The sequence below is a fragment of the Conger conger genome, chromosome 5, assembly GCF_963514075.1.
Source record: "Conger conger chromosome 5, fConCon1.1, whole genome shotgun sequence".
NCBI lineage: Eukaryota > Metazoa > Chordata > Actinopteri > Anguilliformes > Congridae > Conger > Conger conger.
Genome location: NC_083764.1, coordinates 68,152,755 through 68,177,754, shown reverse-complemented (window position 1 = coordinate 68,177,754; position 25,000 = coordinate 68,152,755). Strand labels below are relative to the sequence as shown.

The 25,000-nt window shown below is 45.4% G+C and overlaps 2 protein-coding genes across 4 annotated transcripts in view; both read left to right on the top strand.

The window, feature by feature from the left end:
* Window positions 1-814, top strand: part of LOC133129019 (unconventional myosin-IXb-like) — a gene marked incomplete at its 5' end in the record, with an annotated part of 59,057 nt that extends 58,243 nt beyond the window's left edge. The window contains one exon of the mRNA XM_061242823.1: window positions 1-814. This exon is cut by the window's left edge and continues 370 nt beyond it.
* A 3,438-nt stretch (window positions 815-4,252) lies between these two features.
* LOC133127891 (rho guanine nucleotide exchange factor 18-like) lies at window positions 4,253-21,722 on the top strand. Of its 3 annotated transcripts, none has more exons than XM_061241004.1 (14): window positions 4,253-4,457; window positions 4,892-4,952; window positions 7,017-7,100; window positions 7,518-7,610; window positions 7,859-7,945; window positions 11,024-11,161; window positions 12,561-12,724; window positions 12,831-12,887; window positions 14,136-14,183; window positions 16,466-16,915; window positions 17,297-17,551; window positions 19,166-19,273; window positions 19,528-19,632; window positions 20,444-21,722. In XM_061241004.1, exons 4-11 carry the CDS (start codon window positions 7,523-7,525, stop codon window positions 17,381-17,383), a joined length of 1,119 nt encoding a protein of 372 aa, XP_061096988.1. In that variant the 5' UTR covers window positions 4,253-4,457; window positions 4,892-4,952; window positions 7,017-7,100; window positions 7,518-7,522; the 3' UTR covers window positions 17,384-17,551; window positions 19,166-19,273; window positions 19,528-19,632; window positions 20,444-21,722. The 3 variants fall into 3 exon arrangements, with proteins under 3 accessions (XP_061096988.1, XP_061096985.1, XP_061096987.1); XM_061241001.1 differs by having other exon boundaries at window positions 4,253-4,469; XM_061241003.1 differs by lacking the exon at window positions 4,253-4,457 and adding an exon at window positions 4,541-4,679.
* Window positions 21,723-25,000: the final 3,278 nt, after the last annotated feature.

The following is a 25,000-nucleotide window of genomic DNA, read 5'->3' as shown; positions in this document are numbered from 1 at the left end:
TCTCTCCTCTCCCTTTCTCTCCCTCCCTCTCTCTCTCCTCTCCCTTTCTCTCCCTCCCTCAACTCTCCCTCCCTCTTTCTCTCCTCTCTCTCCCTCTTTCTCTCCCTGAGAGGAGAAGAATGCTAAATCCAGGAGAGACTCCTGAGCTAGAACAGGAAATGACATCACTGTGTTGTATGGATTTCTTAAATATAAACAGATGCACATTTACTGGCACAGATAAAACAAGGCATTTTTATACTTATATTTATTTATAGGATTTCATAATAAATTTTAAAGCAGATGACCCTCAAACCCTTTAATTCCCATTTGGTGATCCATTAAGCTCTATAAAAGCAGCTAATACTGCATTACCATTAGTATTCGATAAGAACATCATTCAGAACTGGCATCAGTCAGTAACCCTAACCCACCCAGGACACTGAGGCCTCTAGTGTCTCTGCAGATGTTCAGTTATGATTCAATAGAGGGAAGTGTACTGTTCAGAGACACACCATCAGTGTCAGTCCTGCAGTCTCATCTCGCTCCTGGACCAGCGCACTCTATTCCACACAGGAAGTGACTGAACAGAGTGGAAGAATACCACCTGTCCTCTTCTGTGGGAAAAAAAGGATCTTTCAGAAACATGTACTGGTCTGCTGCCTGGCTTTGTAGATTTGCCTCTTCTAGTCAATGATCACAAAGATGCCTTAGTGTGTAATATACATATGAACAGTATAGTAAATGCATTATCAATTCTTAGATTCTATAGATTTTATACTCTTAAGTTGCCGTTTACTTCCTTAAAAGTGCCAAAATAAAGAGATTCCAGGAATACGGTGTTAGAATGAATATTGTTCTGTTGGCAGTCACATGACATGCTGTTGTGAGGGAGGGGGGGAGGGTTGTCTTAGTCAGCAGACCCCTTTCCCGGGGGCCATTGTGTCATGTTTTTTGGAAAATAAATGATAGAATGAGAGCTGACAATTCTTCAGAGAAAGCTGGATAACTGCACTGCAGTAAAACAACAGGATTACTGAGCTGGTGTAAGAACCCACCAAATACACCAAAAAAGCGGAAGTATTTGAGAGGTGAAGGAAACGCGTATAGTCTGACCAATGCTACTCGAACAGGGTTAATTTAATGTTCTCATGTATCTTACTCCAAAAGATAAGTTCAACTGCTAACCCTAACAGTTCAACAAAAGGAACTGCAACTGTCCATCTATAGTGTGGCTCTGTATGATCGCTATCTGTCTATGTGGATGCAGACGTGCCTCTGGCCTGTATAGCCTACTATGATATACTTAGGTATCTTGTGACAGCACTGGTGTATAGGTGAGGGACTACGGGGTGCAGGTATCCAATGTTGTCTATGTCTGTTAGGACTCTAAACTGCTTGCATTACCTGTGATTTATTTCTAAATGGTGTTTATTCAGCAACCAGTGTACTACACCACCAATGACACCAAACTATTTCCCACTTCATTAGCTATCTAAATACACCAAACTTTGTATCTTGAAAACCCATGGTTTATACAGTGCTATTTCAACTCATCAGTTCTGGGAGCATTCCACAAAGGTGGCAGAATTGCGCAGAGGCAGCACAATGATGGGAGCAATAGTCCTGTATTGACAAGCACTGTCTTTTCATCAAGCCTTACTGACCCTGTGTCAACATGGTCAACAGTCTATTTCCTTTTGGGGGTCTGCAGAGAGGCACACTTATGTAAAATGCCCTACATTGGATAACTGCACTGAGTAAAACCCACAAAGCAGGAATACTGAATGAGCTGGATAACTGCACTGAGCAAAACCCACAGAGCAGGATTACTGAGTTAGCTGGATAACTGCACTGAGTAAAACCCACAAAGCAGGAATACTGAATGAGCTGGATAACTGCACTGAGTAAAACCCACATAGTAGGATTACTGAATTAGCTGGATAACTGCACTGTGTAAAACCCACAAAGCAGGAATACTGAATTAGCCGGATAACTACACTGAGTGAAACCCACATAGTAGGATTACTGAATTAGTTGGATAACTGCACTGAATAAAACCTGGAAAAGCACTTTTTACTTCAGTCCACGTTCCAGAACTCCACATCCCCACAGCCACAAGTTAAAGAATGTGAACTCTTGTACATTGTACTCATAATTTAAACAGCACATTGATTGAAACACTTCACTGAAAGCGCCTGATGAAGTAAATGGCCACGAAGTTCAGAGAGCAGATCTCTGTCACTCTGTCCGGCCCAGAGTCACTGTGCTCTCAAACTCACTGAAGGGTTAGGGTTAGACCTGTGCTCTCAAACTCACTGAAGGGTTAGGGTTAGACCTGTGCTCTCAAACTCACTGAAGGGTTAGGATTAGACCTGTGCTCTCAAACTCACTGAAGGGTTAGGGTTAGATCTGTGCTCTCAAACTCACTGAAGGGTTAGGGTTAGATCTGTGCTCTCAAACTCACTGAAGGGTTAGGGTTAGATCTGTGCTCTCAAACTCACTGAAGGGTTAGGGTTAGACCTGTGCTCTCAAACTCACTGAAGGGTTAGGATTAGACCTGTGCTCTCATACTCACTGAAGGGTTAGGGTTAGACCTGTGCTCTCAAACTCACTGAAGGGTTATGGTTAGGGTTAGACCTGTGCTCTCAAACTCACTAAAGGGTTAGGGTTGGGGTTAGACCTGTGCTCTCAAACTCACTGAAAGGTTAGGGTTAGGGTTAGACCTGTGCTCTCAAACTCACTGAAGGGTTAGGGTTAGGGTTAGACCTGTGCTCTCAAACTCACTGAAGGCGACGGGTTAGACCTGTGCTCTCAAACTCACTGAAGGCGACGGGTTAGACCTGTGCTCTCAAACTCACTGAAGGCGACGGGTTAGACCTGTGCTCTCAAACTCACTGAAGGCGACGGGTTAGACCTGTGCTCTCAAACTCACTGAAGGCGACGGGTTAGACCTGTGCTCTCAAACTCACTGAAGGGTTAGGGTTAGACCTGTGCTCTCATACTCACTGAAGGGTTAGGGTTAGGGTTAGACCTGTGCTCTCAAACTCACTGAAGGGTTAGGGTTAGATCTGTGCTCTCAAACTCACTGAAGGGTTAGGGTTAGACCTGTGCTCTCAAACTCACTGAAGGGTTAGGGTTAGACCTGTGCTCTCATACTCACTGAAGGGTTAGGGTTAGACCTGTGCTCTCAAACTCACTGAAGGGTTAGGGTTAGATCTGTGCTCTCAAACTCACTGAAGGGTTAGGGTTAGACCTGTGCTCTCAAACTCACTGAAGGGTTAGGGTTAGACCTGTGCTCTCATACTCACTGAAGGGTTAGGGTTAGACCTGTGCTCTCAAACTCACTGAAGGGTTAGGGTTAGACCTGTGCTCTCATACTCACTGAAGGGTTAGGGTTAGACCTGTGCTCTCAAACTCACTGAAGGGTTAGGGTTAGGGTTAGACCTGTGCTCTCAAACTCACTGAAGGGTTAGGGTTAGACCTGTGCTCTCAAACTCACTGAAGGGTTAGGGTTAGACCTGTGCTCTCAAACTCACTGAAGGGTTAGGGTTAGGGTTAGACCTGTGCTCTCAAACTCACTGAAGGCGACGGGTTAGACCTGTGCTCTCAAACTCACTGAAGGCGACGGGTTAGACCTGTGCTCTCAAACTCTGCCACAGAGGGCCATGTGAGAGCAGGTTTATTTTGTTTCATTCATCCAATGCTGTCTCTAGCACCCTCTAGTGCCAGCAAATGTGTAATGCCCTTTCCCAAGGAGTTGCAGTAGCAATCCCCAGTTCACAATGTAGGTGTAGATATTTTTCAAAATGTATGAACCAGTTTATTACATTTAAATGTGGAATTATGTATATGCTGTATATGTGTGATTATGTAGGCTATCTGCTAAATTGATACATGTGTAGGCTACATTTGACTGCATTATATTTCACTTTCATACATTCTGTACAATATTTACCCAGCTTGTGTGTGTGTATGTGTGTGTGTATGTGTGTTTCAACCCAATAACTGGAGGGGCCAGACATTTCTGTCTTTCACTGTCCTCAAGATTTATACATTATATTTTCTGTTGTTTTTATCATAATCAATGGTATTTAGAGATAGTAATGTCTTACTGTACGTGCATACTGTGGGTTAGCTGAAAAACGTGTTGCCATATATTCATTTTTTTTCTGGAGTATCCCTGAATTCCTGGGAACATATTTTTCGTTTTTAACTGCCTACTTGTACCCCCCTGCTTTAATGTGTTAACCGAGCCCCGCAGTGCAGGTGTTAGTGCAGGTGTAGTAGGTGGGTTGTGTCGTTGATCCCAGAATGCTGTGAGAAAGGTTGCTATACACGCCTGACTGGCCGCTTGCTAGACCCGCGATTTGAGGCGCTGAAACTACTGTAAACAAGAAGAAAAACACCGCATTATTTGAGTGAGAGAGGGGGGCGTGTGGCGTGTGGCTCTAGCAAATGTAGATAATCTCTGGAAGGTGGGTTTTTTGGTAAGTTTGCGGAAGAAGTCGTTTTTAGTTTCTTTATAAATAATACACTCGTTCTTCGCGTTCGTAGACCGGGGGCGTCCCAGTCGAGGACCAATATCAGTCATTGCTTAAACATATCCAGCCTGGTTAGCGGTAGACTTTGCCTGGCTAATGTAGTAGTATATTCAACACGCGTAATTCGGCATTCATCTTTATTTAGCATGTCGCTGTGTACGTACGACTGGCTTATTTATACGATAATGTGTGCAGTGCTGAAGCTATTACCGGTTATGTGTTAGAGGGAATTGTCGTGACTAACTTGCTAATATTGCTCATCTGACCAGATCGCTAATGTTAGCAGAGCTCGAGCTTTAGTAGCTGACCAGCTAGTGACGCGACGTGTGTTTTGAAACTTTTGACTTTTGCATTTATTGAACTTCCAGGAAAACCAGCTCTTTGGCCTCGGAACTAGTGGATGCGTGGAGGTGGACAGAATACTGCAGCGTAAGTTACTAGCTAGCTACTTAAACTAGTGCTAAATTACGGGAAAAGCTATTTATGCGCTGGGTGTCTCGGTCTCCGTGAAGTCAAGGAAGGTGTTCCCCAGGTCATGCCGGTAGACGCGTTTAAACAGGTCCATGCAACGACTATGGGAAAATAAAACGAAGCAATTATTTGTAGTGTAGTTATGGATGTACACGCATGAATGCAGCGCTACATCATTAAGCGCGTTTTTGTCAAAATATGGTTGGCGCATTTCCACTTTTGCGTTTGTAGGTTTCACTCTTCGGTCTCTTCTGTCTGTGTAAGATGTTTGCCCAAAACCAACTGGTTGAAGTTATCGGCTTAAATTACCGAATTTATGTCTTATTTATTAGTTACATACTTTTATTCTGAGCGTAAGTGGGGGTTAGACAAGGTATAGGCTATCCATAGACATAATCTGCTTCATCGGACTCTGTTCAGACGATAATGTTTCTCAAGAGGATGTGGTTTATCTGGTGTAGAATTGGGTGTTTCTGAAGCAGATACGGGAGGCTTTACCCACAGGGTGGTGGGGCTGCTGGTAGAAGTTCTTCAGCTGTGGCCTCTCAGGCGTCCCACACTCACACACACACACACTACACACACACACAGACGCACTCACTCACACACACACACACACACACACGCACACGCACACGCACACACTACACGCACGCACTCACACACACACACACACACACACACTCACACTCACACAGACAGGAGTCAGACCTGTCTGTCCTGCTCCCAGTGAGGTTAGGCAAGGGTGTGTGTGGCCCCACCCAGGTGCTAGGCAACAGAAATGTGTGTGTGTGTGTGTCGGTATGTGTGGATATGTTAGTGCGTGTGTGTAGTGTGTGTGTGTAGTGTGTGTGTGTGCGTGTGTAGTGTGTGTGTGGGTGTGTGTGAGAGAGTGTGTGTGTGTGTGTGTGTGTGTGTGTGTGTGTGTGTATGTGTGCGTGTGTAGTGTGTGTGTGGGTGTGTGTGAGAGAGTGTGTGTGTGTGTGTGTGTGTGTGTGTGTGTGTGTGTGTGTGTGTGTGTGTCATTTCTCTCTAGAAAATTCCCACTGGGGGAGTAAGGCTGGATTCCTGCGCAGGCAGCTTCTGAATCACCCTTTCCCACATGCATATCTGCAAGCTTTAATCTCACAAACACTGTAAACTCTCTAAGGCAGGCATTACCAGCCCTGTTCCTGGAGATCCCAACCCTAATTTGGCACACCTGATTTTACAAATTAGCAGCTCAATGAGATCTGAAGCTGTAGAATGAGGCACGTTTTATTACGGTTGCAGTGAAAACCCACAGGACAGTAGATCTCCAGGAACAGGGTCTGTGACCACTGCTTTAAACTCTCCAACATTGTGAGAGATATCAGCAGTGTGAGAGATATCAGCAGTGGGAGAGTAATCAGCAGTGTGAGAGATATCAGCAGTGTGAGAGATATCAGCAGTGGGAGAGTAATCAGCAGCATGGGAGATATCAGCAGTGTGAGAGATATCAGCAGTGTGAGAGTAATCAGCAGCATGGGAGATATCAGCAGTGTGAGAGATATCAGCAGTGGGAGAGTAATCAGCAGTGTGAGAGATATCAGCAGTGTGAGAGATATCAGCAGTGGGAGAGTAATCAGCAGCATGAGAGATATCAGCAGTGGGAGAGTAATCAGCAGCATGAGAGATATCAGCAGTGGGAGAGTAATCAGCAGTGTGAGAGATATCAGCAGTGGGAGAGTAATCAGCAGCATGAGAGATATCAGCAGTGGGAGAGTAATCAGCAGCATGAGAGATATCAGCAGTGGGAGAGTAATCAGCAGCATGAGAGATATCAGCAGTGTGAGAGATATCAGCAGTGGGAGAGTAATCAGCAGCATGAGAGATATCAGCAGTGGGAGAGTAATCAGCAGCATGAGGGATATCAGCCTGCAGCTCTGCTCCAGTAGAGAGACGGTGGCAGGCTGTGTGTGGATATTTCATTTTGATGATATTGTTTGCAGTTGAGAGTGAGCGAGTATGTAAAAATGTGAATGCATGTTTTCACCTCTGTAGGAGCAGAAACTCAAACTTCATGGATACACCAGCGCCTCCCTGAGGCCAGACATGACCTTCATCCCTCAGCCACCAACCCACTAAGTCTGTACCATGCAAACCTAGAACTTACAACAACTTACTTAGAACGTACTCCTCTGTGTTTTAGCCCTGCTCTACTCTACCTGTACTTAGAACTTACGTAGATAATCGTCTGTGTTTTAGTCCCCCTAGTCTACCTCTACTCAGAATTTAAATAGATAATCCTCTGTGTTTTAGTCCCCCTAGTCTGCCTGTACTTAAAATGTACTTTGCTCATCCTGTGTTTCAGTCCCTCTACACTACATGTACTTACAACTTACTTAGATAATCCTCTGTGTTTTATTCCCTCTATGCCTGTACTTAGAATATACATAATACTTTACTTCTGTTTTTAGTCTCTCTTTGGTCTACCTGTACTTGGGATGTACTTGGAATGTCCTCTGCGTTTTAGTCCCTGTGTCTCTGTGCTGTCATCGTCAGGTGAAATGGATGAAGTCGACGCTCTCAGAATTAAGAGCCTGTCCAATGACATACTCTCTCCCCCATCCGACACAGAGTCTGCCCCTCAGGAGGGTAAGTCCTGCCTGGTCTGTGGAGCAGCCTGTAGCACACCTTTTCCAAGCAAAATTTCCCCAAAAAATGACATGTTATAGAGATTTTTGTATTTCTTTGAACAAAGTAAAGTAACATATTAAGCCATAGATAAAATCTAGGCTGCGTGACTTTTGCTTAATCCTGTATTTGCACATGCATGCACATGCACATGCTCTTTGTCTCTCCAAGCTGTTTTTGGCTGGCAGTGATCCACTTCCTGTTTGTAGGGGACTCCTCTGCTCTGGAGGCGGAGTTGTGGAGCAGGGCTGTGGGTGCGCAGAAAGAGGCGATAAAGAGGCAGGATGTGATCTACGGTGCGCCTCATTACGCTCATTATAAGAGTGTGTACTCATGTAGAAGACTATTACTTAACCGGAAATGTACTCGACTACAAGTAAAAAAAAATTACTGTAGTCACCTAATTCAGAGTATTACTTACTTTTAACTAGGGGTGTGAACAGTTAAACGGTTAACCGGTTAACCGACCTGTTATACACACTGATTTGTTAAACTGATTTGTAACTGGTTACAAAAAATGTATTGGCGATAACCGTTATTTCCTTCTGAAGGTGAAATTGTAAGCTCAGTTTAAAATAAATGCACGTTCATCACCACGCGTATTATTGCGGTTCTAAACTATACTAAACTAGTAATCGACAAGCTTCAGTAGTTTGAGCAAGCAATCTGGCCATTTCATGGGGTTTAAAATGCAAACAACACATGAAATGAATGCTACAGTTTTAGAGTTATCAAATAATTTCTGTAACTGTTGGTTGACTTATGGCTTATTGTAACGCTATGTCGTTTCTTAAGGTTCACAGAAAATCTGTGTTTATTCATTGACATGCAAATTCAGTCTAACCACAAACTGGACTTCGCTTTCCACTATGCGGTATCTACATAAAAATAAATAATAATAAATAAATAAAGCAGTACATCATCAGTATTTATCATCCGATATTGAAAGCGATAATTCCCCACTTCAGACACGTTAATCTCACCACCACGACTGTCCCACGTTATATACAATGCTTTGGAATATAAAATGCAAGTTTACTGTTACATAAAAATATATTGTACAGAGGCCTGTATTGGCAGGAAAGTAAAATCATTAGACCACTCGCCTATGGTAAACCTGGTGTTATATTCAACCCGGTCTGTAACAAGGTGTGTTCACAGCAGCATATTTACAGATTACATGCCAATCAAGTCCATCAGGCAGAAGCCATAGGGAAGAGGGATGAAAACATGAAGAATTATAATTTTAACTGCATTTGCATTTAAAAAAAAGACACCTAAACTACAGGGATTTCTGCAACTGTGAGGTTACACTGCACAATGACAATCTAAATGTAAATATTTAATTTGGCAATTAGGCTGATTTACCATTATCGGACTTACAATGTTGACATTTAACTATTGAGATGGCCCAAAATAAAGTTTGAAAATGCGATGACATTTCTCAGTAATTCATAAAAAAAAAAAAAGATAAAACCCCTAGCAGTCATAAGCCGTATTGGTTATCCGGTTAACAGTTTAAAAAATGGGATGGTAACCGATTAGTCACATCCCTACTTGTAACCACATTGTCATATCACCCTGATAAATTCATAAAAAGTAAATTAGCCATATTTAGCAATCAGTTTCCTTGCGTGTGTGTGTGTAATGTATACAGTGTGTGTGTAATGTATATAGTGTGTGTGTAATGTGTACAGTGTGTGTAATGTATAGTGTGTGTGTAATGTATATAGTGTGTGTAATTATACAGTGTGTGTAATTATATAGTGTGTGTGTGTGTGTGTGTAATGTACAGTGTGTGTGTAATGTATATAGTGTGTGTGTAATGTATATAGTGTGTGTGTGTATAATGTATAAAGTGTGTGTGTAATGAATATAGTGTGTGTGTAATTATGTAGTGTGTGTGTGTAATGTATACAGTGTGTGTGTAATGTATATAGTGTGTGTGTAATGTATACAGTGTGTGTGTAATGTATACAGTGTGTGTGTGTGTAATGTATACAGTGTGTGTGTGTAATGTATACAGTGTGTGTGTGTGTAATGTATACAGTGTGTGTGTGTAATGTATATAGTGTGTGTGTAATGAATATAGTGTGTGTGTAATTATGTAGTGTGTGTGTAATGTATACAGTGTGTGTGTAATGTATACAGTGTGTGTGTAATGTATATAGTGTGTGTGTAATGTATATAGTGTGTGTCTGTAATGTATACAGTGTGTGTGTAATGTATATAGTGTGTGTGTAATGTATATAGTGTGTGTCTGTAATGTATACAGTGTGTGTGTAATGTATATAGTGTGTGTGTAATGTATACAGTGTGTGTGTAATGTATATAGTGTGTGTGTGTAATGTATATAGTGTGTATGTAATGTATACAGTGTGTGTGTAATGTATATAGTGTGTGTGTGTGTAATGTATATAGTGTGTATGTAATGTATACAGTGTGTGTGTAATGTATATAGTGTGTGTGTGTGTAATGTATATAGTGTGTGTGTAATGTATACAGTGTGTGTGTAATGTATACAGTGTGTGTGTGTGTGTAATGTATACAGTGTGTGTGTGTGTGTAATGTATACAGTGTGTGTGTGTGTAATGTATACAGTGTGTGTGTAATGTATACAGTGTGTGTGTAATGTATATAGTGTGTGTGTAATGTATACAGTGTGTGTGTAATGTATATAGTGTGTGTGTGTGTAATGTATATAGTGTGTGTGTAATGTATACAGTGTGTGTGTGTAATGTATACAGTGTGTGTGTAATGTATATAGTGTGTGTGTAATGTATACAGTGTGTGTGTAATGTATATAGTGTGTGTGTAATGTATACAGTGTGTGTGTAATGTATATAGTGTGTGTGTAATGTATACAGTGTGTGTGTAATGTATATAGTGTGTGTGTAATGTATACAGTGTGTGTGTAATGTATATAGTGTGTGTGTAATGTATACAGTGTGTGTGTAATGTATACAGTGTGTGTGTGTGTAATGTATATAGTGTGTGTGTGTGTAATGTATACAGTGTGTGTGTAATGTATATAGTGTGTGTGTAATGTATACAGTGTGTGTGTAATGTATATAGTGTGTGTGTGTGTAATGTATACAGTGTGTGTGTAATGTATACAGTGTGTGTGTAATGTATATAGTGTGTGTGTAATGTATACAGTGTGTGTGTAATGTATATAGTGTGTGTGTGTGTAATGTATACAGTGTGTGTGTAATGTATACAGTGTGTGTGTAATGTATATAGTGTGTGTGTAATGTATACAGTGTGTGTGTGTGTGTAATGTATACAGTGTGTGTGTAATGTATACAGTGTGTGTGTAATGTATACAGTGTGTGTGTGTGTAATGTATATAGTGTGTATATTGTATACTGCAGAGTGGCTGCAGCTGAAGGATGCCCAGGTGGCCCAGGCAGTCTCAGAGCGGATGCTGGTTTTGGGGGAGCTCTCTGGGCTGGAGCCTCCCCCCCTCCTGCCGCAGGGGGAGCCGCTGCTCCAAGCCGCCGTTGCCGATGGTAACGCAGCTGCTGGTGTGGGGTTTGTGTTGCCGATGGTAACGCAGCTGCTGGTGTGGGGTTTGTGTTGCTGACGGTAACGCAGCTGCTGGTGTGGGGTTTGTGTTGCTGACGGTAACGCAGCTGCTGGTGTGGGGTTTGTGTTGCCGATGGTAACGCAGCTGCTGGTGTGGGGTTTGTGTTGCCGATGGTAACGCAGCTGCTGGTGTGGGGTTTGTGTTGCTGACGGTAACGCAGCTGCTGGTGTGGGGTTTGGGTTGTCGACGGTAACGCAGCTGCTGGTGTGGGGTTTGTGTTGCTGACGGTAACGCAGCTGCTGGTGTGGGGTTTGTGTTGCTGACGGTAACGCAGCTGCTGGTGTGGGGTTTGGGTCATGGTTCATGGTTTCCAGAAGTGTGTTCAAGATGGTGAATGAGATAATGTGTATACTGTATACAGCCTGTATGAGATCATGTGTATACTGTATACAGCCTGTATGAGATCATGTGTATACTGTATACAGCCCGTATGAGATCATGTGTATACTGTATACAGCCTGTATGAGATCATGTGTATACTGTATACAGCCCGTATGAGATCATGTGTATACTGTATACAGCCTTTATGAGATCATGTGTATACTGTATACAGCCTGTATGAGATCATGTGTATACTGTATACAGCCTGTATGAGATCATGTGTATACTGTATACAGCCTGTATGAGATCATGTGTATACTGTATACAGCCCGCATGAGATCATGTGTATACTGTATACAGCCTTTATGAGATCATGTGTATACTGTATACAGCCTGTATGAGATCATGTGTATACTGTATACAGCCTGTATGAGATCATGTGTATACTGTATACAGCCCGCATGAGATCATGTGTATACTGTATACAGCCTGTATGAGATCATGTGTATACTGTATACAGCCCGTATGAGATCATGTGTATACTGTATACAGCCTGTATGAGATCATGTGTATACTGTATACAGTCCGCATGAGATCATGTGTATACTGTATACAGCCCGCATGAGATCATGTCTGTTTCACAGACATGTTTCACAGACATGTTTCACAGACATGTTTCACAGACATGTTTCACAGACATGTTTCATAGAAACTAATGCTGCAGAGGCTGGCCCTGCACTCTATTTAATTGTAGATGTAGAGCCTATGACACTCTATAAACTGATAAAATCACCTTTTTGTAATAATTTCTTTGATTCTTTAGTTTTGTTTTGTTATTTAGTCAAACGAAAGCTGGATCATTTTATGAAAGTAATTTTATCTATCGAGTCCCTCCTGAGTTCTAGTGGATCTGGGCTGCCTGGTCAGGCTGGAAATGATTGGCAGCTGTAGATTTGTCTCGGGGGGGAGTTTTGTGCCCTAACACCGCTCCCCTTTCTCAGTGGAGACCTTGCAGGCCTTCTTATTGGGCGGCCTGAGGGAGGAGGTGTGGAAGAATGTGTGTGATGAAGAAGGCGGAGCCACGGAGGGTGTGGCCATGGACAAGAGTCTGACCTCTGACCCCCAGCTCACTGGTCTCAGCGGCACTGACGTCCTGGAGCAGCCAGTGGGTCTCTGCACTGCACCCGTACGATGTCACCATCCTGCAGTCCGTTACTGATATCATCATCAAATAGCCTCCCTCCCTCCCTCTCTCCCTCTTCCTCTCACAGGTAGAAGAGAACACACTCAGCAGCTGGGACCAGTCTGACTCCTTTCCAGTAGCGCAGGTACCTCTGAACCTGCTTTAGCTGCAGTTAGTGTGTGTGCAGGTGTGTGTGCAGGTGTGTGTGCAGGTGTGTGTGCCTGAGTGTGTGTGCAGGTGTGTGTGCATGCACTGTTTGGACACACCTTGCCTCTTTCTGCTTTTTCCAATTAATGTTTCATTTCCTCTGTTTGTAATCAAACAATTAATATGTGGTCAAAGTGCAGATTCTCAGCTTTTATTAAAGGGTATTTTTGTACATATTGGTTTCACCATGTAGTATCTACAGTACTTTTTATACATAGCCCTGCATTCCAATGTTTGAGACAAATTAACATAATGTCAAATAAAATAGTCATGTTTTGTATTTGGTTGCATATTGTTTGTATGCCATGACTTCTTGAAGTCTGTGACCTATCAACATCTCCAAAATCATATTTTAAGGTTGTTGTACAAGCGATACAAAAACCTCTTTGCATTTCAGTGGATCTCTATGGGAACTGGGGGTGGGACTAGATTCAGATGTAAATTACACCAAAACAGTAGGGAATACATTTGCTGGCTAAATGGCTTTGTGTCATCAAGGGTCCAAGGTCAGATAAGCCTGTTGAAGTCAATGGAAGAAGTATTCAGGAGAAACAACCCTTGAAGTATCTGCTGTATATCTAGTAGCAGCACGGTTGTTTGAGGCTGGTTTAATACCTCACATCCTTTAAATTTGTTCTATACTGTATCAGCATAATTTACAGCTGAATCTAGTCCCACCCCCCAATTCCCATAGGGATCCATTCAAATGCAAAGAGTTCTAGTATTGCTTGTAGGACAACCTGAGAACAAGATATCCAGACTCTGGTGATTTTGATAGGTCACAGACATCAGGATGTCATGGCAGAAAAAGGCAAGGTGTGTCCAAACTTTTGACTGGTGCTGTACCTGAGTGTGTGTGCGCATGTACCTGTGTGTGTGTGTGTGTGTGTGTGTGTGCTTGCACATGTACCTGAGTGTGTGTGTGTGTGTGTGTGTGCATGTACCTGAGTGTGTGTGTGTGTGTGTGTGTGTGTGTGTGTGCATGTACCTGAATGTGTGTGTGTGCACATGTACCTGAATGTGTGTGTGTGCACATGTACCTGAGTGTGGGTGTGTATGTGTGTGCATATGTACCTGAGTGTGGGTGTGTACAGCTGTGTGAGAGTATGTCAGTGATGCTGCTGAACATGCTGATTGTTAAGTGGTTTAAATGTGTGAATTCACAGAAATATTTTATTTATTTTAGTTTTTTGACAGAGTCCTGAAGTTGTCACAGAGGCTCTATACTCTACAGGTAAGAACATTGTGCACATGTTCATCATCATCATCATCATCATCATCGTGAAGCCTGCCATTGTTTGAAAAAGATTGGGTACCAGTGCCTTTTTACAGGCATGGGGAAAGGGACGGGTTTTTCTGTATTGGTGTGTGTGTGTGTGTACAGGTGTGTGTGTGTGTGTGTGTTTGTGTGTAGAGGTGTGTGTGTGAGGTGTAGGTGTTCCATTGTGTGTGAGTTGTAGGTGTTCAGGTGTGTGTGAGTTGTAGGTGTTCAGGTGTGTGTGAGCTGTTGGTGTTCAGGTGTGTGTGAGTTGTAGGTGTTCAGGTGTGTGTGAGCTGTTGGTGTTCAGGTGTGTGTGAGTTGTAGGTGTTCAGGTGTGTGAGAGAGAGGTGTAGATGTTCGTGTGTGTGTATGTGTGTGAGGTGTAGGTGTTCAGGTGTGTGTGAGGTGTAGGTGTTCAGGTGTGTGTGTGTGTGTTTGTGTGTAGAGGTGTGTGTGTGAGGTGTAGGTGTTCCATTGTGTGAGTTGTAGGTGTTCAGGTGTGTGTGAGCTGTAGGTGTTCAGGTGTGTGTGAGCTGTTGGTGTTCAGGTGTGTGTGAGTTGTAGGTGTTCAGGTGTGTGTGAGCTGTTGGTGTTCAGGTGTGTGTGAGTTGTAGGTGTTCAGGTGTGTGAGAGAGAGGTGTAGATGTTCGTGTGTGTGTATGTGTGTGAGGTGTAGGTGTTCAGGTGTGTGTGAGGTGTAGGTGTTCAGGTGTGTGTGTGGGGTGAGGTGTGTGTGAGGTGAGGTGAGGTGTTGAGGTGAGGTGTTGAGGTGTGTGTGAGGTGTTCAGGTGTGTGTGAGGTGTTGAGGTGAGGTGTTGAGGTGTGTGTGAGGTGTGTGTGAGGTGTTGAGGTGAGGTTGAGGTGTGTGTGAGGTGAGGTGTTGAGGTGTGTGTGAGGTATTGAGGTGAGGTGTTGAGGTGTGTGTGAGGTGTTGAGGTGAGGTTGAGGTGTGTGTGAGGTGAGGTGAGGTGTTGAGGTGAGGTGTTGAGGTGTTGAGGTGTGTGTGAGGTGAGGTGTTGAGGTGTGTGTGAGGTGAGGTGTTGAGGTGAGGTGTTGAGGTGTGTGTGAGGTGTTGAGGTGTGTGTGAGGTGTTGAGGTGAGGTGTTGAGGTGAGGTGTTGAGGTGTGTGTGAGGTGTTGAGGTGAGGTGTTGAGGTGTGTGTGAGGTGTTGAGGTGTGTGTGAGGTGAGGTGAGGTGTTGAGGTGAGGTGAGGTGTTGAGGTGTGTGTGAGGTGTTGAGGTGAGGTGTTGAGGTGTGTGTGAGGTGAGGTGTTGAGGTGTGTGTGAGGTGAGGTGTTGAGGTGAGGTGTTGAGGTGTGTGTGAGGTGTTGAGGTGTGTGTGAGGTGAGGTGTTGAGGTGTGTGTGAGGTGAGGTGAGGTGTTGAGGTGAGGTGTTGAGGTGTGTGTGAGGTGTTGAGGTGTGTGTGAGGTGAGGTGAGGTGTTGAGGTGAGGTGAGGTGTTGAGGTGTGTGTGAGGTGTTGAGGTGAGGTGTTGAGGTGTGTGTGAGGTGAGGTGTTGAGGTGAGGTGTTGAGTGTTCAGGTGTGTGTGTGGGGTGAGGTGAGGTGTTGAGGTGTGTGTGAGGTGTTGAGGTGAGGTGTTGAGGTGTGTGTGAGGTGAGGTGTTGAGGTGTGTGTGAGGTGAGGTGTTGAGGTGAGGTGTTGAGGTGTGTGTGAGGTGTTGAGGTGTGTGTGAGGTGAGGTGTTGAGGTGTGTGTGAGGTGAGGTGAGGTGTTGAGGTGAGGTGTTGAGGTGAGGTGTTGAGGTGTGTGTGAGGTGTTGAGGTGAGGTGTTGAGGTGTGTGTGAGGTGAGGTGTTGAGGTGAGGTGAGGTGTTGAGGTGAGGTGTTGAGGTGAGGTGAGGTGTTGAGGTGAGGTGTTGAGTGTTCAGGTGTGTGTGTGGGGTGGGGTGAAGTGAGGTATTGAGGTGAGGTGTTGAGGTGTGTGTGAGGTGAGGTGAGGTGTTGAGGTGAGGTGAGGTGTTGAGGTGAGGTGTTGAGGTGTGTGTGAGGTGTTCAGGTGTGTGTGTGGGGTGAGGTGTGTGTGAGGTGAGGTGTTGAGGTGAGGTGTTGAGTGTTCAGGTGTGTGTGTGGGGTGAGGTGAGGTGTTGAGGTGAGGTGTTGAGGTGTGTGTGAGGTGTTGAGGTGAGGTGTTGAGGTGAGGTGTTGAGGTGTGTGTGAGGTGAGGTGTGTGTGAGGTGAGGTGAGGTGTTGAGGTGAGGTGAGGTGTTGAGGTGAGGTGTTGAGTGTTCCTCTCCAGGTGGTGGTGCTACAGCAGGAGTCCCACGTGGAGCTGCAGCGGGCGGCGGTGCTGGGGGGCGGGGCGGGGCTGGGGGGCGGGGCCCTGCTGGAGCAGGAGAGGCAGAGGAACCTGGAGCGGCGGCGGGAGGAGCTGGCGGGGTTCCAGCGGGAGCGGGGGGGGTTCCGGGAGGAGCAGGAGCGCTGGGAGCAGGAGCGGGGCGGGCGGGAGCGGGAGCTGCAGGCCCGCGAGGAGGCGCTGCAGAGCCGAGAGGAGGAGCGTCTGCAGCGGGAGGCGCGGCTGCGGGAGGCGCAGGCTCAGCTGGAGGAGCACAGGCAGCAGTACCAGCAGGACCTGGAGCGCCTGCGAGACGCCACGCGCGCCACGGAGAGAGAGAGGGAGCGCCTGGAGCGCCTGACCACCCTGAGGAACAAGAGCAGCCCCGCCCTGCTCTCCTCACAGCCCTCTCAGGTCCTCCCTCCCTCTCCCTCTCTCTCTCACTCCCTCTCTCTCACTCCCTCCCTCCCTCTCTCTCTCTCACTCTCACTCCCTCACTCCCTCCATCTCTCTCACCCTCTCTCTCACTCTCTCTCTCTCTCTCTCTCTCTCTCTCTCTCCATCCCTCCCTCTCTCTCTCACTCCCTCCCTCTCTCTCACCCTCTCTCTCACTCCCTCCCTCCCTCTCTCTCTCTCACTCCCTCCCTCTCTCTCTCACTCCCTCCCTCTCTCTCTCTCACCTAATTCTCCTAACTGTCAGTCCCCACTTTGGTAATTGCTATTTATTTTCAAGCCTCAATGACAGCTTTGATTTTGCTTACATTTTATCTCACGGACCATACCCTCCCCCACCAGGCTGTGCCTCACTCTCACCTCTGTAACGTGGACACCGGCCCCCCCTTCCTGTGCCCCCCCCCTGCCCCCGGCCCCAGACCAGCGTGAGGAGCCCCCCCCCCCCCGTGCCCCCCCGGCGGGAGAGCATGCTCCGCCCCCCCAGGACCAATCAGCACAAGCTGGGCGGAGTCCAGCAGCACATCCCCACCAGGCTGGCCCAGAGTAAGAGCAAGGAGAGGAGAGACGAGAGCAGGCACCAGCGCTCCAACAGCTCCGGTACCCACTCACACCTGCACACACCCACTCACACCTGCACACACCTGCATACCTCTACACACCTGCACACACCTGCATACCTCTGCACACCCGCTCACACCCGCACACACCTGCATACCTCTACACACCTGCATACCTCTACACACCTGCACACACCCACTCACACCTGCACACACCTGCATACCTCTACACACCTGCACACACCTGCATACCTCTACACACCTGCACACACCTATACACACCTGCATACCTCTACACACCTGCACACACCTGCATACCTCTGCACACACCTATACACACTCAGACACACCTATACACCCCTGCACACACCTGCATACCTCTACACACCTGCACACACCTGCATACCTCTGCACACCTGCACACACCTGCATACCTCTGCACACCCGCTCACACCCGCACACACCTGCATACCTCTACACACCTGCACACACCCGCACACACCTGCATACCTCTACACACCTGCACACACCTGCACACACCTGCACACACCTGCACACACCCGGACACACCTATACACCCCTGCACACACCTGCATACCTCTACACACCTGCACACACCTGCATACCTCTGCACATCCGCTCACACCCGCTCACACCCGCACACACCTGCATACCTCTACACACCTGCACACACCTGCACACACCTGCATACCTCTACACACCTGCACACACCTGCACACACCCGGACACACCTATACACCCCTGCACACACCTGCATACCTCTACACACCTGCACACACCCACTCACACCTGCACACACCTGCATACACCCACTCACACCTGCACACACCTGCATACACCCACTCACACCTGCACACACCCGCTCACACCCGGACACACCTATACACACCTGCACACACCTGCATACCTCTACACACCTGCACACACCCGCTCACACCTGCACACACCTGCACACCTCTACACACCTGCACACACCTGCATACCTGCACACACCTGCATACCTCTACACACCCACTCACACCTGCACACACCTGCATACACCCACTCACACCTGCACACACCCACTCACCCCTGTACACACCTGCACACCTCTACACACCTGCACACACCTACATACCTCTACACACCTGCACACACCCGCACACACCTGCACACCTCTACACATCTGCACACACCTGCATACCTCTACACACCTGCACACACCTGCATACCTCTACACACCTGCATACCTCTACACACCTGCACACACCTATACACACCTGCACGCACCTGCATACCTCTATACACCTGCACACACCTGCCTGTACACACCTTTACACACCTGCGCACACCTGCACCCACCTGCATACCTGCAGCCGCCTGCCTGTACACACCTATACACACCTGCACACACTTGCATACCTCTACACACCTGCGCACACCTGCATAACTCTACACACCTGCGCACACCTGCATACCTCTACACACCTGCACACACACCTGCCTGCACATACCTGTGAACACCTGCACACACCTGTGAACACCTGCACACACACACACACACACACACATACCTGTACACAGTTATGCAAATATGTTTACATACACTACCCTCACCAAAGACAGGCTGAATCTCTCTCCCTCTTCCTCTCAGTGTCTCTGGATCTGAGGCAGATCTTTCCAATAAAGATTTCAGGGAAGGAAAACGGCAGTTGGAGAGGAAAGAGGTCTGTCAGTCCTCACCAGCTCTCCGACAGTGCAGGTACCCGGCAAACCTGCACACACCTGCACACACCTGCACACACCTCTACACACCTGTACCTACATCTGCACACACCTGCACACACCTGTACACACCTGTGCACACCTGTACACACCTGCACACACCTGTACACACCTGCACACACCTGCGCACACCTGTACACACCTGTACCTACATCTGCACATATATACTGACCTGCACGCTCCTGCACACACCTGTACACACCTCTCTGTCTCTCTCCCCCCCCCCCCCAGCGTCTCTGGACCTCAGTGAGATTTTTCCGATAAAGATGCCGGGGAGAGAGGACGGCGGTCTGAGGGGAAAGAGGTCTGTGAGTCCTCACCCGCTCCGGCAGCCAGGTGTGAACCCCCCCTCTCTCTCTCCCTCCTCTCTTTCTCTCTCTCTCCTCTCTCCCTCTCTCTCTCCCTTCCTCTCTGTCTCCCCTGTTCTTACTCGGTTTCAATTTCAATTTAAAGTGCTTTATTGGCATGGACAAAATTTGCATTTGTATTTCCAAAGCATGGATTCAATTTGTTTTAACACAAACATATGCTCTCTCTTTCTCCCTCCTCTCTTTCTCTCCCTCTCTCTATCTTCTTCCTCCTCTCTCTCTCCCTCTCTCTTTTTCCTCTCTGCCTCTCTCTCATTCTCTCTCTCTCCCTCTCTCTCCCTCCCTCTCTCCCTCTCTCCTTCTCTCCTTCTCCCTCTCTCTCCCTCTCTCTCATTCCCTCTCTCTCCCACTCTCTCTCCCTCTCCCTCTCTCTCCCTCTCAATTCAATTCAATTTTCAATTCAAGTGGCTTTATTGGCATGACCATTCCATTTACAGTGTTGCCAAAGCATTGTTGTATTAAAATAAAAATATAATAACAACAACATTTTTTTAAAATAAAATAAAATAATGATAATAATAATGACAGTGAAGACAGAACAATAACAACCAGCAGACAACAATCAACATTCTCTCTCTCCCTCTCTCTCTCTTTCCCTCTCTCCCTCTTCCTCTCTCTCATTCGCTCTCTCCTCTCTCTCAGTACAGTGTTAATGTCTCTCTCTCTCTCTCTCTCTCTCTCTCTCTCACAGTACAGTGTTAATGTCTCTCTCTCTCTCTCTCTCTCTCTCTCTCTCAGTACAGTGTTAATGTCTCTCTCTCTCTCTCTCTCTCTCACAGATGTGTACCCTGAGCTCCCACTCCCGCCCCCTCCCTCCACCCACACACCCAGTTTCCATAGAAACATGGCCCCCCCACAGTCTCATAAAGAGACCGACAGCACCAAGGATGACGTCTTCTTCCTCTGACTGCCACGCCCACCAGGGTTCATTAAGGGACATGTATTACCAGCCGGAGCAGGGCTGGGTGCACCGCCAAGTAGCTTTAATGCTCCTTTTTTAAACTTTAAACTTGTTAAAAGGGTTACCTTGGTGATTCGGTCCCTGTGAGAGAGGTTGCTTGTAGACTGCTCTTTAGAATGTTATGGAAATGGATGTATATGTAAGAGTGCAGGAGTTTATTAACCCTCACTGACCTAGCCCTAGCCCTCATTGATTCTGTGTGTCATCTCCATGGCCGAGAGTCTCACTGGCATTTTACTGAAGTGCTGTAAACTGTGTGTAAATGCAGTGTGTATATTATATGTGTGTAAATGCAGTGTGTATGTTACATGTGTGTAGATGCAGTGTGTATGTTACATGTGTGTAAATGCAGTGTGTATATTGTAGGTGTGTAAATGCGGTGTGTATGTTGTATGTGTGTAAATGCAGTGTGTATGTTGTATGTGTGTAAATGCAGTGTGTATATTATATGTGTGTAAATGCAGTGCGTATGTTGTATGTGTGTGAATGCGGTGTGTATGTTATATGTGTGTAAATGCAGTGTGTATGTTGCATGTGTGTGAATGCAGTTGTGTATGTTGTATGTGTGTAAAAGCAGTGTCTGTTACATGTGTGTAAATGCGGTGCGTATGTTACATGTGTGTAAATGCAGTGTGTATGTTGCATGTGTGTGAATGCAGTTGTGTATGTTATATGTGTGTAAATGCAGTGTGTATGTGATATGTGTCTTCATACAGATATACAGTGCAGTCTGTAAGTATTTGGACAGTTCTGTACTACACATTGGGTTTTTAATGAAATTATGAATATGAGGTTAAAATGCAGACTGTTATCTTATGAGGTATTTACATCAATATAGGGCGATCCGTTTAGGAATTTCATCCAATTTTATACCTAGCCACCCCCCCACCCCCCCATTTTACGGGACCAAAAGTAATTGGACAGTTGCCTTTTCAGCTGTTTCAGATTAGCCGGGTGTATTCAATTGTTTCCTTAATACAAGTATGAGAAAGCTTTTAGTGACTAATGTTGATTCTAGGCTTTTGATTGCCTTTTGAAGTCTGTTGGCATTTTTCATCAATCTGTTTCATTGGAGTATAAAAATGAGGTAACAAGCATGCCAAATTTCTTTGTCATCTATCAGCTTGGGAAAAGCCAAAGAACTGTCCATTTAGAAGAGACCGGTAGTAATTTACCTCACAAGTCTGGTAATGAAAACATAGCATTTAGGTCTTTTAATATATGAAGCATTTGGAATGGTTTCCAACTTGAAGATGAGGGCACAAGTGCACGTTGTCCCCGCGGATGGTGAGGAAGGCCATAAAGAACCCAAGGGTTGCAGAACCTACACACAGTGTAAAACTCTCATTTCATGATACTGTCACATCACATACAATGTTCCTGTTTCATCACTTCCTGTCTCATCACTTCCAACAACATCACATTGCAATAGAACTGATTATGCCTTCAGCACTACATAACCAGCCCTGCTAGCATCTTCTGTACCACTAGAGGGCAGGATCTGAAGCGGGATCGTCAGTAGTCTCTGTGAGGTCAGGATGGTTTCACTCCGTTACCCATAATGCCTGATCACCTGAGAGACACGTCTCTTCATGGGCTATTCCAGTTAAGTACTGGCTAAAGTGTCTTTAATGCCAGTGTATGGTGTTCACTCTGTCAACCTGTCAACATGCTGTAAGATAGTCATGAATTTTACTACATGAACTGCAATGTAATGTTGACGTTTTTGTGGTTTGGTTTAAGGTTGCTACCCCTCCTTGATGCAACCCACACAAACACATTATACTTCCTAACTGCACACACACACACACTCGCACACACATATGCTACACGCTACACACCCTAACCTCCACGCACACACCCTTCAGGCTTGCTGTACTGTGCCTCTTTAGGGCTTGGAGGTTGTTTATCAGATGGGCAGCTTGTGTGTTGGATGTTGAAGGAACTCATTGCTAATTGTTGCTGGAGTAAAACGATTAATCATTAGGCTGCAATCACACACCAATAAAGGTCACAGCTTATCTGACATGGCCTGAACGATGCAGTAATGGAGCCACACGGTCTGGAGCCCTCAGATTACTGCCATATCTGCTGCATTCTGGATTTTTGAGCACAGGTGGTGATTGGATGTTTGAGCGCAGGTGGTGATTGGATGTTTGAGCGCAGGTGGTGATTGGATGTTTGTTTTGCTCAGAAGAGCATAAAAATCTGGCCTTGGTGGGGCAGACATTTTTTTACACAATTTATTTCTGAGGGTGTTTAGCCACTTTCGATTCATATGAAGTGCATAGTTCCTCATAATATTTATAAGAATAATAATGCCTCATGTCAAGACTTGCTATGGCTGGATCTGCTCTGTAGATTAATCCTGAGACAATAATTTACAGAATAAAACCAAATGTCAGGAAGCCATTCATCATGCCACCTTTCAACTGTTTTTCTAGGTATTTGATCCAAAAATGTCTGCAGGCAGTGGCAGGGTCTTATGTTTTTCTTTTCTGCTCTGAATCCCTGGAGATGTCTGGCTGAGGTAATTCACACAGGGTGTGAAGCAGGCCTGGTGTCCTTTCAGTTCAGGGTTAAATTCGCAATAATCCCCCACAGGGCTCTGGCTCAGTCCCTCAGTCTATGGGAAATGAACTAAATAAACTAAAATCACTGAATTTAACCAGCCTCTGCTTGTTTGCTGCCCCTCTAAAATCTCTCACTTATCTCTCCTCTCTCTCTGCTACCACTTGTGTATGTGTGTTAAAAACTCAGAATTCATTATTCCCCCTCCTTGTGTGTATATGTGGTCCACACCCGGTCCACACCATGCTCAGAGGGAACAGGACCGGGCCTGTAGGGCCGCTTGGAGACACAGATAAAGTAGCCATGGTGCATTAGCCCAGAGGCACACGCACACACCATATATCATGTGGCAGATTGGTGGAGGCTGTTCAGACCTGCAGGGTGTAAATCTACTGCCTTTGATCCTGGGAGGTGAGAGGGGAGGCACGCACTGTTCCACCCTGAGGGTCTAAAGGCCGTGTCCTGTGGAAGGAGAGACTGCCACAGTGGGAGGCCAATCCCACTTTTACTCTGAGTATTCCCCTGATCACTGCATGGTGGTGACATATTTCTTCTTGATTTGTAATCCACTGATTCACATGTGGCTGAAGTGCAGTTTTTATTAAAGGGTATTTTTATGCTTTTTGTAAGTTAGAAATTAAATCTTGTTTTATACATAGTCTCCCTACTTCAGGGCATGTAATTCAGTTGCTTCCTTGGTGCAATATGGATATACCTTAATACAGGTATAAGAAAGTTTTCAGTATCTAATCTTGATTCTAGGCTTTTCATTGCCATTCAATATCTTGGCACGTACTGGTGTTCATAATGAATAAAGGCGCTATATAAATGCCAACCATTTACCATTTAATGACGTCTATCTTAACAGATGCTCCAGGACCTGTAGAATTTTTCATGTTCGACAAAGAATAAAGACCACCCACCATATTTCGAAATGCATGGGATCTAATCCTACATCAGTCCCTCCATTGGAATTGCATGGTACTGCATGACGTGATGTAGGAATAGATCCCCTATATTTAGAAATTTGTCTGGTGGTCTTTCTTTTTTTAAAATATGAAACATTCTACAGGTCCTGGAGCACTTGTTAAGATAGACCTGATCATGAACACCAGTACATATCAAGAAATTAAAGCAATGCCCCCATTCCCCCCGAAATTAGTTTACAAGATTAATATTTTCATTTAAAAATGTTCTTTTGAATGCAGTTATGTGTACTTAACTAAGCAGATAATTATATCACATAATGAAATATCAAGTGTTTATAGACAAGGTGGTTTTACTGTGTGGCTGATCAGTGTGTATATATATAAGTCCTATGTTATATATTTACTGTATAAGGGTGAAGCTTCTCCCTACACGCACAGTCATGATGGTAAATCTAGTCTGGCATGAAGAGTAGAGGGTTCAGTAGTAGTTCAGTAGTCCTCTGGCATGAAGAAATGTATTATCTGAGGACATTGCCTTCTGGCCCCAGCATTAAAACGTATATAAACAGACATCACATGACAGGAAATGTAGTCTGATAAACAGGAAGTGAGAGTGCACTTCAGTTTTATTGATCATAAAGCAGAAATGTGAATACAGAACCACACTTTTCAGGTGCTAACAAGCGTAAAACCGCTGATAATAAAAAAAAAGCAAATAACATTGCAACATCATTATCTTTATGAAGAACTGTAAAATGTAAAAAGCTGTACAATAATGGCTCAATAAAGCAGCATTAAGCTTTACAACTCTTCACACATCGAGCCATGGCCCCTCCCCCTCAAGCCCCCAAGTCCTGCCCCCAACCCATAGCGCC

What these genes read in the sequence shown, in the direction of transcription:
- LOC133127891 (XM_061241004.1), top strand. Translation starts at nt 7,523, where the DNA reads ATGGATGAAGTCGACGCTCTCAGAATTAAGAGCCTGTCCAATGACATA. An exon ending in GAGGCAGGATGTGATCTACG is followed by an intron (nt 7,946 to 11,023) that starts GTGCGCCTCATT and finishes TGTATACTGCAG; the next exon opens with AGTGGCTGCAGCTGAAGGAT. An exon ending in CTGACGTCCTGGAGCAGCCA is followed by an intron (nt 12,725 to 12,830) that starts GTGGGTCTCTGC and finishes TTCCTCTCACAG; the next exon opens with GTAGAAGAGAACACACTCAG.